This window comes from Plecotus auritus (assembly GCF_963455305.1).
Source record: "Plecotus auritus genome assembly, chromosome: 13".
In the NCBI taxonomy this organism is placed as follows: Eukaryota; Metazoa; Chordata; class Mammalia; order Chiroptera; family Vespertilionidae; genus Plecotus; species Plecotus auritus.
In genome coordinates this window covers 29,464,313-29,478,482 of record NC_137779.1, presented here as the reverse complement: position 1 = coordinate 29,478,482, position 14,170 = coordinate 29,464,313, and the positions used below count along the sequence as shown (strand labels likewise).

The 14,170-nt window shown below is 57.0% G+C and overlaps 1 protein-coding gene and 2 gene segments (V, D, J or C); 2 read left to right on the top strand and 1 right to left on the bottom strand.

Moving 5' to 3' along the window:
* The window catches only part of LOC308238110 (sodium/glucose cotransporter 1-like), a 30,200-nt gene extending 27,298 nt beyond the window's left edge, over positions 1-2,902 (bottom strand). Inside the window, exon 1 of the mRNA XM_080649710.1 lies at positions 2,701-2,902. Within this exon, the coding sequence (XP_080505836.1) occupies positions 2,701-2,823 (123 nt within the window). The 5' untranslated portion in view covers positions 2,824-2,902. The remainder of the gene's footprint in view (positions 1-2,700) is intronic.
* A 6,043-nt stretch (positions 2,903-8,945) lies between these two features.
* LOC308238241 (immunoglobulin lambda variable 1-40-like) lies at positions 8,946-9,466 on the top strand. The segment is given in 2 exons: positions 8,946-8,991; positions 9,099-9,466.
* Positions 9,467-12,550: 3,084 nt separating this feature from the next.
* On the top strand, positions 12,551-13,094 carry LOC308238240 (immunoglobulin lambda variable 1-40-like). The segment is given in 2 exons: positions 12,551-12,596; positions 12,706-13,094.
* Positions 13,095-14,170: the final 1,076 nt, after the last annotated feature.

Below are 14,170 nucleotides of genomic sequence, written 5' to 3'. Positions count from 1 at the left end.
CCAATGATCGACTTTGTTTTTCGAATTTATTTTTATTGATTTCAGAGAGGAAGGGAGAGAGAGAGAAACATCAATGATGAGAGAGAATCATGGATCGGCTGACTCTTGCACACCCCACGCTGGGGATCCAGCCGTGACCGGGAATTGAACTGTGACCTCCCGGTTCATAGGTCAATGCTCAACCACTGAGCCACACAGCCGGGCAAGGACACTTTTTTGAGTGCTTCCATGCTAAACCTTAGTGAGTGAACGGCATTAAGAGAGACATGGTCTCCACCTCACTAAGAGCACCTTGCACTAGCAGAGAATACATGTACGGAGAACAGGTAAGATCGCTACGTTACCTGTGTGTGTGACCTTTGGTTACGCACCTGAGCCAGATCAGGCAGCTCTAGGTTCCAATCTGAACCCCATCATTTCCTGGTTGTTTTACTTAACCTCTTTGAACCTCAGTTTCCTCAGGCGTGGGGGAGGGGGAAGGGTGCTCCAGGTACAGGTGTGTGTGAGGGGGAGGGTGCTCCAGGCACAGGTGTGTGTGAGGGGGAAGGTGCTCCAGGCACAGGTGTGTGTGTGAGGGGGAGGGTGCTCCAGGCACAGGTGTGTGTGAGGGGAAGGGTGCTCCAGGTACAGGTGTGTGGGGGGGGGAGGGTGCTCCAGGCACAGGTGTGTGTGGGGGAGAGGGTGCTCCAGGTACAGGTGTGTGTGAGGGGAGGGTGCTCCAGGCACAGGTGTGTGTGAGGGGGAGGGTGCTCCAGGCACAGGTGTGTGTGGGGGAGAGGGTGCTCCAGGTACAGGTGTGTGTGAGGGGAGGGTGCTCCAGGCACAGGTGTGTGTGGGGGAGAGGGTGCTCCAGGTACAGGTGTGTGTGAGGGGAGGGTGCTCCAGGCACAGGTGTGTGTGAGGGGGAGGGTGCTCCAGGCACAGGTGTGTGTGGGGGAGGGGGTGCTCCAGGCACAGGTGTGTGGGGAGAGGGTGCTCCAGGCACAGGTGTGTGTGAGGGGGAGGGGGTGCTCCAGGCACAGGTGTGTGTGAGGGGGAGGGTGCTCCAGGCACAGGTGTGTGTGGGGGAGAGGGTGCTCCAGGCACAGGTGTGTGTGAGGGGGAGGGTGCTCCAGGCACAGGTGTGTGTGAGGGAGAGGGTGCTCCAGGCACAGGTGTGTGGGGGAGAGGGTGCTCCAGGCACAGGTGTGTGTGAGGGAGAGGGTGCTCCAGGCACAGGTGTGTGTGAGGGGGAAGGTGCTCCAGGCACAGGTGTGTGTGAGGGGGAGGGTGCTCCAGGCACAGGTGTGTGTGAGGGGGAAGGTGCTCCAGGCACAGGTGTGTGTGAGGGGGAGGGTGCTCCAGGCACAGGTGTGTGTGAGGGAGAGGGTGCTCCAGGCACAGGTGTGTGTGTGGGAGAGGGTGCTCCAGGCACAGGTGTGTGTGAGGGGGAGGGTGCTCCAGGCACAGGTGTGTGTGGGGGAGAGGGTGCTCCAGGTACAGGTGTGTGTGAGGGGAGGGTGCTCCAGGCACAGGTGTGTGTGGGGGAGAGGGTGCTCCAGGTACAGGTGTGTGTGAGGGGAGGGTGCTCCAGGCACAGGTGTGTGTGGGGGGGAGGGTGCTCCAGGCACAGGTGTGTGTGGGGGAGGGGGTGCTCCAGGCACAGGTGTGTGGGGAGAGGGTGCTCCAGGCACAGGTGTGTGTGAGGGGGAGGGTGTGCTCCAGGCACAGGTGTGTGTGAGGGGGAGGGTGCTCCAGGCACAGGTGTGTGGGGGAGAGGGTGCTCCAGGCACAGGTGTGTGTGAGGGAGAGGGTGCTCCAGGCACAGGTGTGTGTGAGGGGGAAGGTGCTCCAGGCACAGGTGTGTGTGAGGGGGAGGGTGCTCCAGGCACAGGTGTGTGTGAGGGGGAAGGTGCTCCAGGCACAGGTGTGTGTGAGGGGGAGGGTGCTCCAGGCACAGGTGTGTGTGAGGGAGAGGGTGCTCCAGGCACAGGTGTGTGTGTGGGAGAGGGTGCTCCAGGCACAGGTGTGTGTGGGGGAGAGGGTGCTCCAGGCACAGGTGTGTGTGAGGGGGAGGGTGCTCCAGGCACAGGTGTGTGTGAGGGGGAGGGTGCTCCAGGCACAGGTATGTGTGAGGGGGAGGGTGCTCCAGGCACAGGTGTGTGAGGGGGAGGGTGCTCCAGGCACAGGTGTGTGTGGGGGAGGATGCTCCAGGCACAGGTGTGTGTGGGGGAGGGGGTGCTCCAGGCACAGGTGTGTGTGAGGGGGAAGGTGCTCCAGGCACAGGTGTGTGTGTGAGGGGGAGGGTGCTCCAGGCACAGGTGTGTGTGAGGGGGAGGGTGCTCCAGGCACAGGTGTGTGTGTGAGGGGGAGGGTGCTCCAGGCACAGGTGTGTGTGTGAGGGGGAGGGTGCTCCAGGCACAGGTGTGTGTGTGAGGGGGAGGGTGCTCCAGGCACAGGTATGTGTGAGGGGGAGGGTGCTCCAGGCACAGGTGTGTGTGAGGGGGAGGGTGCTCCAGGCACAGGTGTGTGTGGGGGAGGGGGTGCTCCAGGCACAGGTGTGTGTGAGGGGGAGGGTGCTCCAGGCACAGGTGTGTGTGGGGGAGGGGGTCCTCCAGGCTCAGGTGGGGACATGGGGGGGAGAGGGTGGGCGAGGGGTCACACCCAGCCTGGTGTCCAGGCCCCGCCCTGCCCTCTGGGGACCTCTGGGCCCTGGCGTACCCACATCGCGACGATCAGGACCAGCAGGAGGTAGGTCAACATCACCAGGAGGTCTATTTGGTTGTTGACGCCCGAGTCCACCGAGCTCCAATTGGCGGAGATGCCGTACCACAGGAAGTTCATGGCGGGCTCCGGCCGGGCAGGTTCTGGAGGCGGCAACGGCTTTCATTCAGGCTTCGCTTGGGCTGCGCGGCCGCGGGGCATCCTGGGAACGGCCACGAGGCATCCTGGGAGTTCCGGCCTCGGGGCATCCTGGGAGTTCCGGCCACCTGCTGCGGGGAGGGGGCTGCGGAATCGCAAAAACCTGGCTGCGTGGGGGGTGCTCTGTTCAGCGAGAAATCCAAAAGCGCTTCTTCCCTGTTGGTCCAGGCACAGCCCCCGCCCTTTGGAGCCACAGTCGCTTTATCCCAGACGAAGGCTTGCGCATAGACACCCCAAGTGATTCAAATTTCCTACCTTCTTTAATAATTTTTTTTTTTTTTGCTGGACACACATTAATTTGTAGAATAAACCTCGTAATCTTGAATTTTAATTTTCTGAGCCCTTTGGGGAGATAGAGCACTCATAACCCAGCTAGCCCAGAAGGATTGGATCCGTCCTCTCCACCCATCACAGGGCCGGGAGGCGTGCCAGCCCTCTCCCTGGCAACCACGCCACCTGGCGGCCACTCCGACGAAGACCACCTGCAGCCTGCATTGCATTTCGGGGTCTCCGGCACCCTCCAGCGATGACACATTTCCGCCCGGTGTTTCAAGGAAGCCGATTTGGGGCTTGTCCGCCGAGGGGCCCGAGTAATCAGCCTGCATCCATGTGCACACACTGTTGGCTGGCATTTCACCGGGCGCGGCTCAGATGGCGCTCAACGGGAGGCCATTCAAGGCACGTGCTTCCCCAGGTGTCTAGTTCGGTTACTCCTCCCAGGTCAGTGTCCAGAGTAACCTCCGTGGGCTCGGACTCGTGCATCTGTCTCAGCAGATTTTTACCGTAATGACGGCAGGATAGAGCGCAGGCAGCCGAGTGCAGTCCACAGTCCTCCTCCAGATTGGCGGGCCAAGATGGAGAAGGGAGGCTGGGCCCTGGCCGGTTTGGCTCAGCGGATAGAGCGTCGGCCTGCAGACTGAAGGCAATCGGGTTCAATTCCTGGTCAGGGCACAGGCCCAGGTTGCCGGCTTGATCCCCAGTCGGGGCGTGCAGGAGGCAACCAATCAATGATTCTCTCTCATCATTGATGTTTCTCTCTCTCTCTCTCCCTCTCCGTTCCTCTCTGAGATCAATAAAAATATATCTTAAAAAAAGTAGAAAGGCTGGTTTGGAGCTTTTTTTTTTAATACCTAGATCTTCAAAGGACATAAAGCATCCTTCTTCCTGCTTTGTTAGGGTTCCTCCAATCTCAGAACCCACCCCCCTTCTCATCTTAATTGATTTGATACCAATTATTCTCACCAATTTCCTTCCAGCCTTCTGTTGGTTGTCAGAGAAAATTGCCTGAACTCAAAGACTCTCACAGTGGGCCAGACCCACAAGGAGGTGAGACAAAAGCTTTTTCAACACAGAGCAGAAGGCATTGCATTTCCAATGCTTGCCCCTCAATAACTCTACCGACAATTTTCAACAATATGCATCATCCTTGAGTTTTTAAATCAGTCTTATTCAGGTGACATTTATATACAATACCATATACCATACATGATTTCACAGAGGAAGGGAGAGGGAGAGAGAAAAACATCAACGATGAGAGAGAATCAGGGCCCGGCTGCCTCCTGTGTACCCCCCACTGGGGATAGAGCCGGAACCCGGGCATGTGCCCTGACCGGGAATCGAACCCTGACTTCCTGGTTCATAGGTGGATGCTCAACCACTGAGCCATGCCGGCCGGGCCATACATGCATTTGAAGTTGGCTGAGTGGTGACTAATATATAAAGTTTTAAAGCCCTGTCACAGCAATTAGAAGTTTTAATCATATTTCTGCTCATGTCCCCCTTTCCTCTGAGATGAATGCCAACGTCTGCCTGTGAGTTGAGAACAGACTCCTAGGAGTGACCACAGCTCACAGTTCATGGAGAATGATGGTGTCAGGAGAAGGAAATATGGACAGAAAATAGAAGTTACCCATGACCACTGACTAGGAAAGCACACAAGGGTTTTCTCCCCACCACCTGCCCAGCCCCAGGGAAGGGTCCCTTTCTCCTCGGGGCCCCTGGGACCCACGGGAAGGAGGCCTCCAGCCACCAGGAATGAATCCCATAAAAGACAGAACTTGAGTCCCGCACAGAAGGGGACACGCCTCCATGGGGCTGTCCCTGCTCTGGCCCTACCTGAGCCCTGACACGGGTCTAAGAGTTGGTGCAGGAGACGCCACTTGAGTCCTGACCCCTGACCAGCCCAGGGAGCTGTGGTCAGCCACCCCCTGAAGACGCTGAGTAGAGACTGAAGATGCCCCGAAGTGATGGGGAGCCCACAAGAGGGGAGCCCTGGCCTGGCCCTAGGGCAGGGGCAGTGGGCAGAGCAGAGGGAAGGCAGAGGTACTGGTCCCCATGTCACTCAATGGTGTGTCTGGGCCTGGACACTAGAGGGCGCTGGGGGGTTGTTCCTGAGGGATCTGTGGTGATCAGGGCTGGACCAGCCCCCTGACAAAGTGCAGGACCATCTGCTCAGGGCAGTCAGCTGTGACTCCCCAAACCTGGGCCCCACCCGCCCCACCCCCGCCCATACCAATGGCCATCCTCAGGCAGAGGGCCCTGCCCCAGGCCAAGGGAGGGATTAGATAGATGGGGTCTCATTTGCATAAAAAGACCCTCCTTCCCGCAGACTATGAAGAGGGGAAGGGAGAGAGGTGGGGAGCTCTGCTTCAGCTGTGGGCACAGGAGGCAGGACTCAGGGATGACCTCCACCATGGCCTGGGCCCCTCTCCTCCTCACCCTCCTGGCTCACTGCACAGGTGACTGGATAAGGGACAGGGGAAGGGGCCTGGGGAGACACATGGGCCCTGCTGTCTCCTCTTGTCTCTAGTCCCAGACTCACCATCTCTGTGTCTCCCCCTCTTCCAGGATCCTGGGCCCAGCCTGTGCTGACTCAGCCGTCCTCAGTGTCGGGGGCCCCGGGCCAGAGGGTCACCATCTCCTGCGCTGGAAGCAGCTCCAACATTGGGGGTAACAATGTGTACTGGTTCCAACAGCTCCGAGGAAAGGCCCCCAAATGCATCATCTATGATACTAGCAACCGACCCTCAGGGGTCCCTGATCGATTCTCTGGCTCCAAGTCTGGCAGCTCTGCCACCCTGACCATCACGGGGCTGCAGGCTGAGGACGAGGCCGATTATTATTGCTTATCATGGGACGATAGTCTCAATGCTCGCACAGTGCAACAGGACTGAGGGGAAGTGAGACAAAAACCCCTCTGGTCTGCAAGGGGGTGAGCTCTCCACCAGCTGCCTGCTCCCCTCAGCCTGTGACCTGTGGCTTCTGCCTATTTCCTCGATGACACCCTGTGCCCAGGTTCATCCGGGGACCCTGCCTGGGGGTGAACGGTCCTCCCTCCCCTCTGGCCTCAATGTCACTCAGAGCAGCCCTTTCCCAGGCTCAGGGTCCTGAAGGAAGGGAAGGCCGCTCCCCACCTGCGGGCCCAGTTCCCTCCCCTGGGGCTGGACTCCCGTGTCCTGTGAGGCTGAGATGAGTGACAGCTGGTCCAGACCCTGCCCCTGCCCGGGGCTCAGCACTGTGCGCTGTGCAGGAAGGGCCACTGGCCCTGTTCGCACCCCATTATGATTTCCTCCCCTTTAACCAGCGCGACTGGTTTAGATTTGCTTTGTGATTTTAAGCACAAGAATTGGCAATTCACAGCGATCAAACTATAACAGATTGGGGGGTGCCATGGTGGGCGATGAAGGGGGTGGTCCAAGTCGGGGGAGGGGTCCAGGAGCAGAAACTTCCGGCTGTGACTCCCTGGCTCTGGGGAGGATGGGCAGCATGGGGACCCGGCAGGGAGCGCTGTGGTATTGTGTCTGTGAAAGCGGCTGAAAGACTGGATCTTCAGTGTCCTCAGCACAAGACATAGCCAAGCTTGCAGCCATGTATGAGGGCAGAGGTCAAGGAGACGCATCCTGGAGATGGCTTTGGGTGTACACCAATACAGAGCCATTATGTTGTACACCTGACACTAATATAATGTCAATTACATGTCCATTAAAAATAAAGTAAAATTATAAGAATGAATGAGAATCTTCTGTCCACAGAGAAACCAGCAGGTGGAAGTCTATAGAAGCTTTATTAACCCCTAGACTGAGAGCAGCCGGGAGTCTGTGCTGGAGGTCTGTGACGGCTGTGAGTGGCGGGGAAGTCCTCCAATAAGGGCCCGATTGAAAAAGGCGATGTGGCCCGGCCGGTGTGTCCCAGTGGTTGATCATTGACCTATGAACCAGGAGGTCTCGGTTCAATTCCTGGTCATGCAGGACACAGGTCAGGATTGCGGGCTCCATCCCCAGTGGGCGTGTGCAAGAGTCAGCCGATCCATGATTCTCTCTCATCACTGATGTTTCTCTCTCTCCTCCTCTCCCTCTCCCTTCCTCTCTGAGACCAATAAACATTTATCTGAAAAATAGAAGAAAGGCTGGTTTGGAGCTTTTTCATACCCAGATCTTCAAAGATCATGAAGCACCCTTCTTCCTGCTTTGTTAGGTTCCTCCTGCCTCAGACCCTCCCCCATCTCATGTGAATGATTTAATTCACTCCCAGCCTCCACTGGTTGTCAGTGAAAATTGCCTGAATCTGTGGCCCAGAGGTTGAGAGGCCCATCGTCCTTGTGACCATGGGAACCTGGGGTCTCTGCTTCCTCACTTTGCCCCCAGGCTGGTCACCCCGTGGCTTGATGCTGCAGGTCTGCTGGTGACAAGGCGCTCTCCAGTGTCTGTGGCCGGTGCTTCTGTTCCTGGGACGGATGGAAGCTCCTAGAAAATCCTCGGGGGGTTCACTGGGCAGCGACTCGGGATTGCCAAACAGCAGGGACCAGTTCACAGCGTAAGGCTCCCACCTCGCGCCTGAAATGTGAACCTGAAATGTGATGTTAGAAAAACGTCTATTCACACCTTTTCAACCCAGAGCAGAAGGCATTGCGTTTCCAATGTTTTCCACGAAAAACTCGACCCACAATTTTCATCCACATGCATCAACCTAGAATTTTTAAATCAGCCTTATTGTGACTTTTACATATAATAACATACATGCATTTGAAGTTGGGTGAGTGGTGACTAATACGTAAAGTTTTAAAATAAAACCCTAGCACAGAAATTAAAAAATTCTGCCCAGAATTTCCTCCTCTGTTTTCCCTTTTCCTCTCAGATAAATGCCAACGTCTGTGAGTTGAGGACAGACTCCTAGGAGTGACCACAGCCCACGGTTCAGGGAGAACGATGGTGTCAGGAGGAGGAAATATGGACAGAAATAGAAGTTACCCATGACCACGGACTAGGAAAGCACACGAGGGCTTCTCCCCACCTCCTGCCCAGCCCCAGGGAAGGGCCCCTTTCTACTCGGGGCCCCTGGGATCCACGGGATGGAGGCCTCCAGCCACCAGAAATGAATCCCATACAAGACAGAACCCGAGTCCCACACAGAAGTGGACGCGCCCCCACGGGACTGTCCCTGCTCTGGCTCTGACCTGAGCCCTGACACGGGTCTAAGAGTTGGTGCAGGAGATGCCACTTGAGTCCTGACCCCTGACCAGCCCAGGGAACTGTGGTCAGCCTCCCCCTGAGGACGCTGAGTAGAGACTGAAGATGCCCTGAGGTGATGGGGAGGCCTCGAGAGGGGACCCCTGGCCTGGCCCCAGGGCAGGGGCAGTGGACAGAGCAGTGGGAAAGCAGAGGTGGTCTCTCATGTGTTCTGGTCCCCTTGTGACTCAATGGTGTGTCTGGTCCTGGACACTAGAGGGCGCTGAGGGGTTGTTCCTGAGGGATCTGTGATGGTCAGGGCTGGACCAGCCCCCTGACAAAGTGCAGGACCATCTGCTCAGGGCAGTCAGCTGTGACTCCGCAAACCTGGGCCCCATCCTGCCCCACCCCCGCCCATACCCATGGCCATCCTCAGGCAGAGGGCCCTGCCCCAGGCCCAGGGAGGGATCAGAGAGATGGGGTCTCATTTGCATACAAGGACCCACCCTCCTGCAGACTATGAAGAGGGGAAGGGAGAGAGGTGGGGAGCTCTGCTTCAGCTGTGGGCACAGGAGGCAGGACTCAGGGATGACCTCCACCATGGCCTGGGCCCCTCTCCTCCTCACCCTCCTGGCTCACTGCACAGGTGACTGGATAAGGGACAGGGGAAGGGCCTGGGGAGACACTTGGGCCCTGCTTCCTCCTCTTGTCTCTAGACCCAGACTCACCCTCTTGTGTCTCCCCCTCTTCCAGGATCCTGGGCCCAGCCTGTGCTGACTCAGCCGTCCTCAGTGTCGGGGGCCCCGGGTCAGAGGGTCACCATCTCCTGCACTGGAAGCAGCTCCAACATTGGGGGTAACTATGTGTACTGGTACCAGCAGCTTCCAGGAAAGGCCCCCAAACTCGTCATCTATGCTAATAGCAACCGACCCTCAGGGGTCCCTGATCGATTCTCTGGCTCCAAGTCTGGCAGCTCAGGCACCCTGACCATCACGGGGCTGCAGGCTGAGGACGAGGCCGATTATTACTGTGAGTCCTATGACAACAGTATCAGCAGTGGCACAGTGCTGCAGGCCTGTGGGGAAGTGAGACAAAAACCCCTCTTGTTTGTGAGGGAGTGAGCTCTCCAGCAGCTGCCAGCTGGGCTCAGCCTGAGACCTGTGGCTTCTGCTTATCCCCTCGATGACACCCTGGGCTCAGGTTCATCCCGGGACCCTTCCTGGGGTGAAGGGTCCTCCCTCCCCTCTGGCCTCAATGTCACTCAGAGCAGCGCTTTCCCAGGCTCAGGGTCCTGAAGGAAGGGAAGGCCTCTCCCCACCTTCGGTCCCAGGTCCCTCCCTTGGGGCTGGACTCCCTTGTCCTGTGAGGCTGAGATGAGTGACAGCTGGTCCAGACCCTGCCCCTGCCCTGGGCTCAGCACTGTGCGCTGTGCAGGAAGGGCCACTCGCCCTGTTCGCACCCCATTATGATTTCCTCCCCTTTAACCAGCTGCTTTGTGATTTTAAGCACAAGAATTGGCAATTCACAGCGATCAAACTATAACAGATTGGGGGTTGCCATGGTGGGTGATGAAGGGGGTGGTCTAAGTGGGGGGAGGGGTTAAGGAGTAGAAACTTCCGGCTGTGACTCCCTGGCTCTGGGGAGGATGGGCAGCATGGGGACCCGGCAGGGAGCGCTGTGGTATTGTGTCTGTGAAAGCGGCTGAAAGACTGGATCTTCAGTGTCCTCAGCACAAGACATAGCCAAGCTTGCAGCCACGTATGAGGGCAGAGGTCAAGGAGACGCTTCCTGGAGATGGCTTTGCGTGTACACCAACACAGCCATTATGTTGTACACCTGACACTAATATAATGTCAATTACATCCCAACTAAAAATGAAATAAAATTATAATAATGAATGTGAATCTTCTGTCCACAGAGAAACCAGCAGGTGGAAGTCTATAGAAGCTTTATTAACCCCTAGACTGAGAGCAGCCAGGAGTCTGGGCTGGAGGTCTGTGACGGCTGTGAGTGGCGGGGATGTCCCCCCAATAAGGGACGGATCGAGAAAGGCGATGTGGCCCGGCCGGTGTGTCCCAGTGGTTGATCATTGACCTATGAACCAGGAGGTCACGGTTGAATTCCTTGTCATGCAGGACACACGTCCGGGTTGGAGGCTCCATTCCCAGTAGGGGTGTGTTTGTGTGTGCGTGCAAGAGTCAGCCGATCAATGATTCTCTCTCATCACTGATGTTCCTCTCTCTCTCCCTCTCCCTCTCCCTTCCTCTCTGAGACCAATAAACATTTATCTGAAAAAAGAAGAAAGGCTGGTTTGGAGCTTTTTCATACCCAGATCTTCAAAAGACAGGAAGCACCCTTCTTCCTGCTTTGTTAGGTTCCTCCTGTCTCAGACCCTCCCGCATCTCATGTGAATGATTTAATTCACTCCCAGCCTCCACTGGTTGTCAGTGAAAACTGCCTGAATCTGTGGCCCAGAGGTTGAGAGGCCCATCGTCCTTGTGACCATTGGAAGTTGGGGTCTCTGCTTCCTCACTTTGCCCCCAGGCTGGTCACCCCGTGGGTTGAAGCTGCGGGTCTGCTGGCGACAAGGCGCTCTCCAGTGACTGTGGCCAGTGCTGCTATTCCTGGGACGAATGGAAGCTCCTAGAAAATCCTCGGGGGGTTCACTGGGCAGCGACTCGGGATTGCCAACCGGCAGATCCAGATCACAGTGGACAGCTCCCACCTCGCGCCTGAAATGTGAAGTGATGTCAGAGAAACGTGTATTCACACCTTTTAAACCCAGAGCAGAAGGCATTGCGTTTCCAATGCTTTTCCACCAACACCTCGACCCACCATTTTCATCCACATGCATCATCCTAGAAATTTTACATCAGCCTTATTGTGACTTTTACATATAATAACACTAGTAGCCCTGCGCACGAATCCTTGTATCATGGCTCTCTGGGGGGCCTGGCTGCTCCGGGACAGATCTCGTGGCAAAGAAGCAAGCATTCTGCCAGGCTTCTCACACTGCCCACTCTCAGCGCCCGCCGACCTGGGACTGGTGCACTACGGCGGATCTGAGAGTACTGGGCCCCGCCATCTTGTGGCTATGGGGCCTCCATCTTTGTGATGGAGTGACAGTTAATTTGCATATTACCCTTTTCTTTAATAGGATATATGCATTTAAAAAATTTTTTGATTTCAGAGAGGAAGTGACCCGAAGAGAGAGAAACATCACTGATGAGAGAGAATCATGGGTCGGCTGCCTCCTATGTTCCCCCTACTGGGGATGGAGCCCGAAACCTGGGGATGTGCCGTGACCGGGAATCAAACCCTGACTCCTGGAACATAGGTGGGACTCCTAGGAGTTACCACAGCCCACAGTTCATGGAGAACGATGGTGTCAGGAGGAGGAAATATGGACAGAAAATAGAAGTTACCCATAACCACGGACTAGGAAAGCACACGAGGGCTTTCTCTCCACCACCTGCCCAGCCCCAGGGAAGGGCCCCTGGGATCCACGGGAAGGAGGCCTCCAGCCACCAGGAATGAATCCCATACAAGACAGAACCCGAGTTCCGCACAGAAGAGGGCGCGACCCACGGGGCTGTTCCTGCTCTGGCCCTGACCTGAGCCCTGACACGGGTCTAAGAGTTGGTGCAAGAGATGCCACTTGAGTCCTGACCCCTGACCAGCCCAGGGAGCTGTGGTCAGCCTCCCCCTGAGGACGCTGAGTAGAGACTGAAGATGCCCCGAGGTGATGGGGAGGCCACAAGAGGGGAACCCTGGCCTGGCCCTAGGGCAGTGGCAGTGGACAGAGTAGTGGGAAGGCAGAGGTGGTCTCTCATGGGTTCTGGTCCCCATGTCTCTCAATGGTGTGTCTGGGCCTGGACACTAGAGGGCGCTGGGGGCTTATTCCTGAGGGATCTGGGGTGATCAGAGCTGGACCAGACCCCTGACAAAGTGCAAGACCATCTGCTCAGGGCTGTCAGCTGTGACTCCCCAAACCTGGGCCCCACCCACCTCATCCCCGCCCATACAAATGGCCATCCTCAGGCAGAGGGCCCTGCCCCAGGCCCAGGGAGGGATCAAATAGATGGGGTCTCATTTGCATTAAAGGACCCTCCCTCCCGCAGACTATGAAGAGGGGCAGGGAGGGAGGTGGGGAGCTCTGCTTCAGCTGTGGGCACAGGAGGCAGGACTCAGGGATGACCTCCACCATGGCCTGGGCCCCTCTCCTCCTCGCCCTCCTGGCTCACTGCACAGGTGACTGGATAAGGGACAGGGGAAGGGGCCTGGGGAGACACATGGGCCCTGCTGCCTCCTCTTGTCTCTAGACCCAGACTCACCATCTCTGTGTCTCCCCCTCTTCCAGGATCCTGGGCCCAGCCTGTGCTGACTCAGCCGTCCTCAGTGTCGGGGGCCCCGGGCCAGAGGGTCACCATCTCCTGCACTGGAAGCAGCTCCAACATTGGGGGTTACTATGTGTCCTGGCACCAACAACTCCCAGGAAAGGCCCCCAATACCGTCATCTATGGTAATAGCAACCGACCCTCAGGGGTCCCTGATCGATTCTCTGGCTCCAAGTCTGGCACCTCTGCCACCCTGACCATCACGGGGCTGCAGGCTGAGGACGAGGCCGATTATTACTGCTTGGCATGGGACAGCAGTATCAGCAGTGGCACAGTGCTGCAGGCCTGTGGGGAAGTGAGACAAAAACCCCTCTCCTCAGTGAGGGGTGAACTTCCAGCAGCTGCCTTCTAGGCTCAGCCTGAGACCTGTGGCTTCTGCCTATTTCCTCGATGACACCCTGTGCCCAGGTTCATCTGGGGACCCTGCCTGGGGGTGAACAGTCCTCCCTCCCCGCTGCCTCCATGTCACTCAGAGCAGCGCTTTCCCAGGCTCATGGTCCTGAGGAAAGGGAAGGCCGCTCCCCACCTGGGGTCCCAGTTCCCTCCCCTGGGGCTGGACTCCCTTGTCCCGTGAGGCTGAGATGAGTGACAGTTCCTCCCCCCCTGCCCCTGCCCTGGGCTCAGCACTGTGCACTGTGCAGGAAGGGCCACTGGCCCTGTTCGCACCCCATTATGATTTCCTCCTTTTTAACCAGTGCGACTGGTTTAGATTTGCTTTGTGATTTTAAGCACAAGAATTGGCAATTCACAGCGATCAAACTATAACAGATTGGGGGTTGCCATGGTGGGTGATGAAGGGGGTGGTCTAAGTGGGTGCATGGGTTAAGGAGCAGAAACTTCCGGCTGTGACTCCCTGGCTCTCGGGAGGATGGGCAGCATGGGGACCTGGCAGGGAGCGCTGTGGTATTGTGTCTGTGAAAGCGGCTGGAAGACTGGATCTTCAGTGTCCTCAGCACAAGACATAGCCAAGCTTGCAGCCACGTATGAGGGCAGAGGTCAAGGAGACGCATCCTGGAGATGGCTTTGGGTGTACACCAACACAGAGCCATTATGTTGTACACCTGACACTAATATAATGTCAATTACATCCCAATTAAAAATGAAATAAAATTATAAGAATGAATGTGAATCTTCTGTCCACAGAGAAACCAGCACGTGGAAGTCTATAGAAGCTTTATTAACCCCTAGACTGAGAGCAGCCAGGAGTCTGGGCTGGAGGTCTGTGACGGCTGTGAGTGGCAGGGTTGTCCTTCAATAAGGGGCGGATTGAGAAAGCCAATGTGGTCCGGCCAGTGTGTCCCAGTGGTTGAGCATCGACCTATGAACCAGGAGGTCACGGTTCAAATCCTTGTCATGCAGGACACAGGTCAGGATTGCGGGCTCCATCCCCAGTGGGCGTGTGCAAGAGTCAGCCGATCCATGATTCTC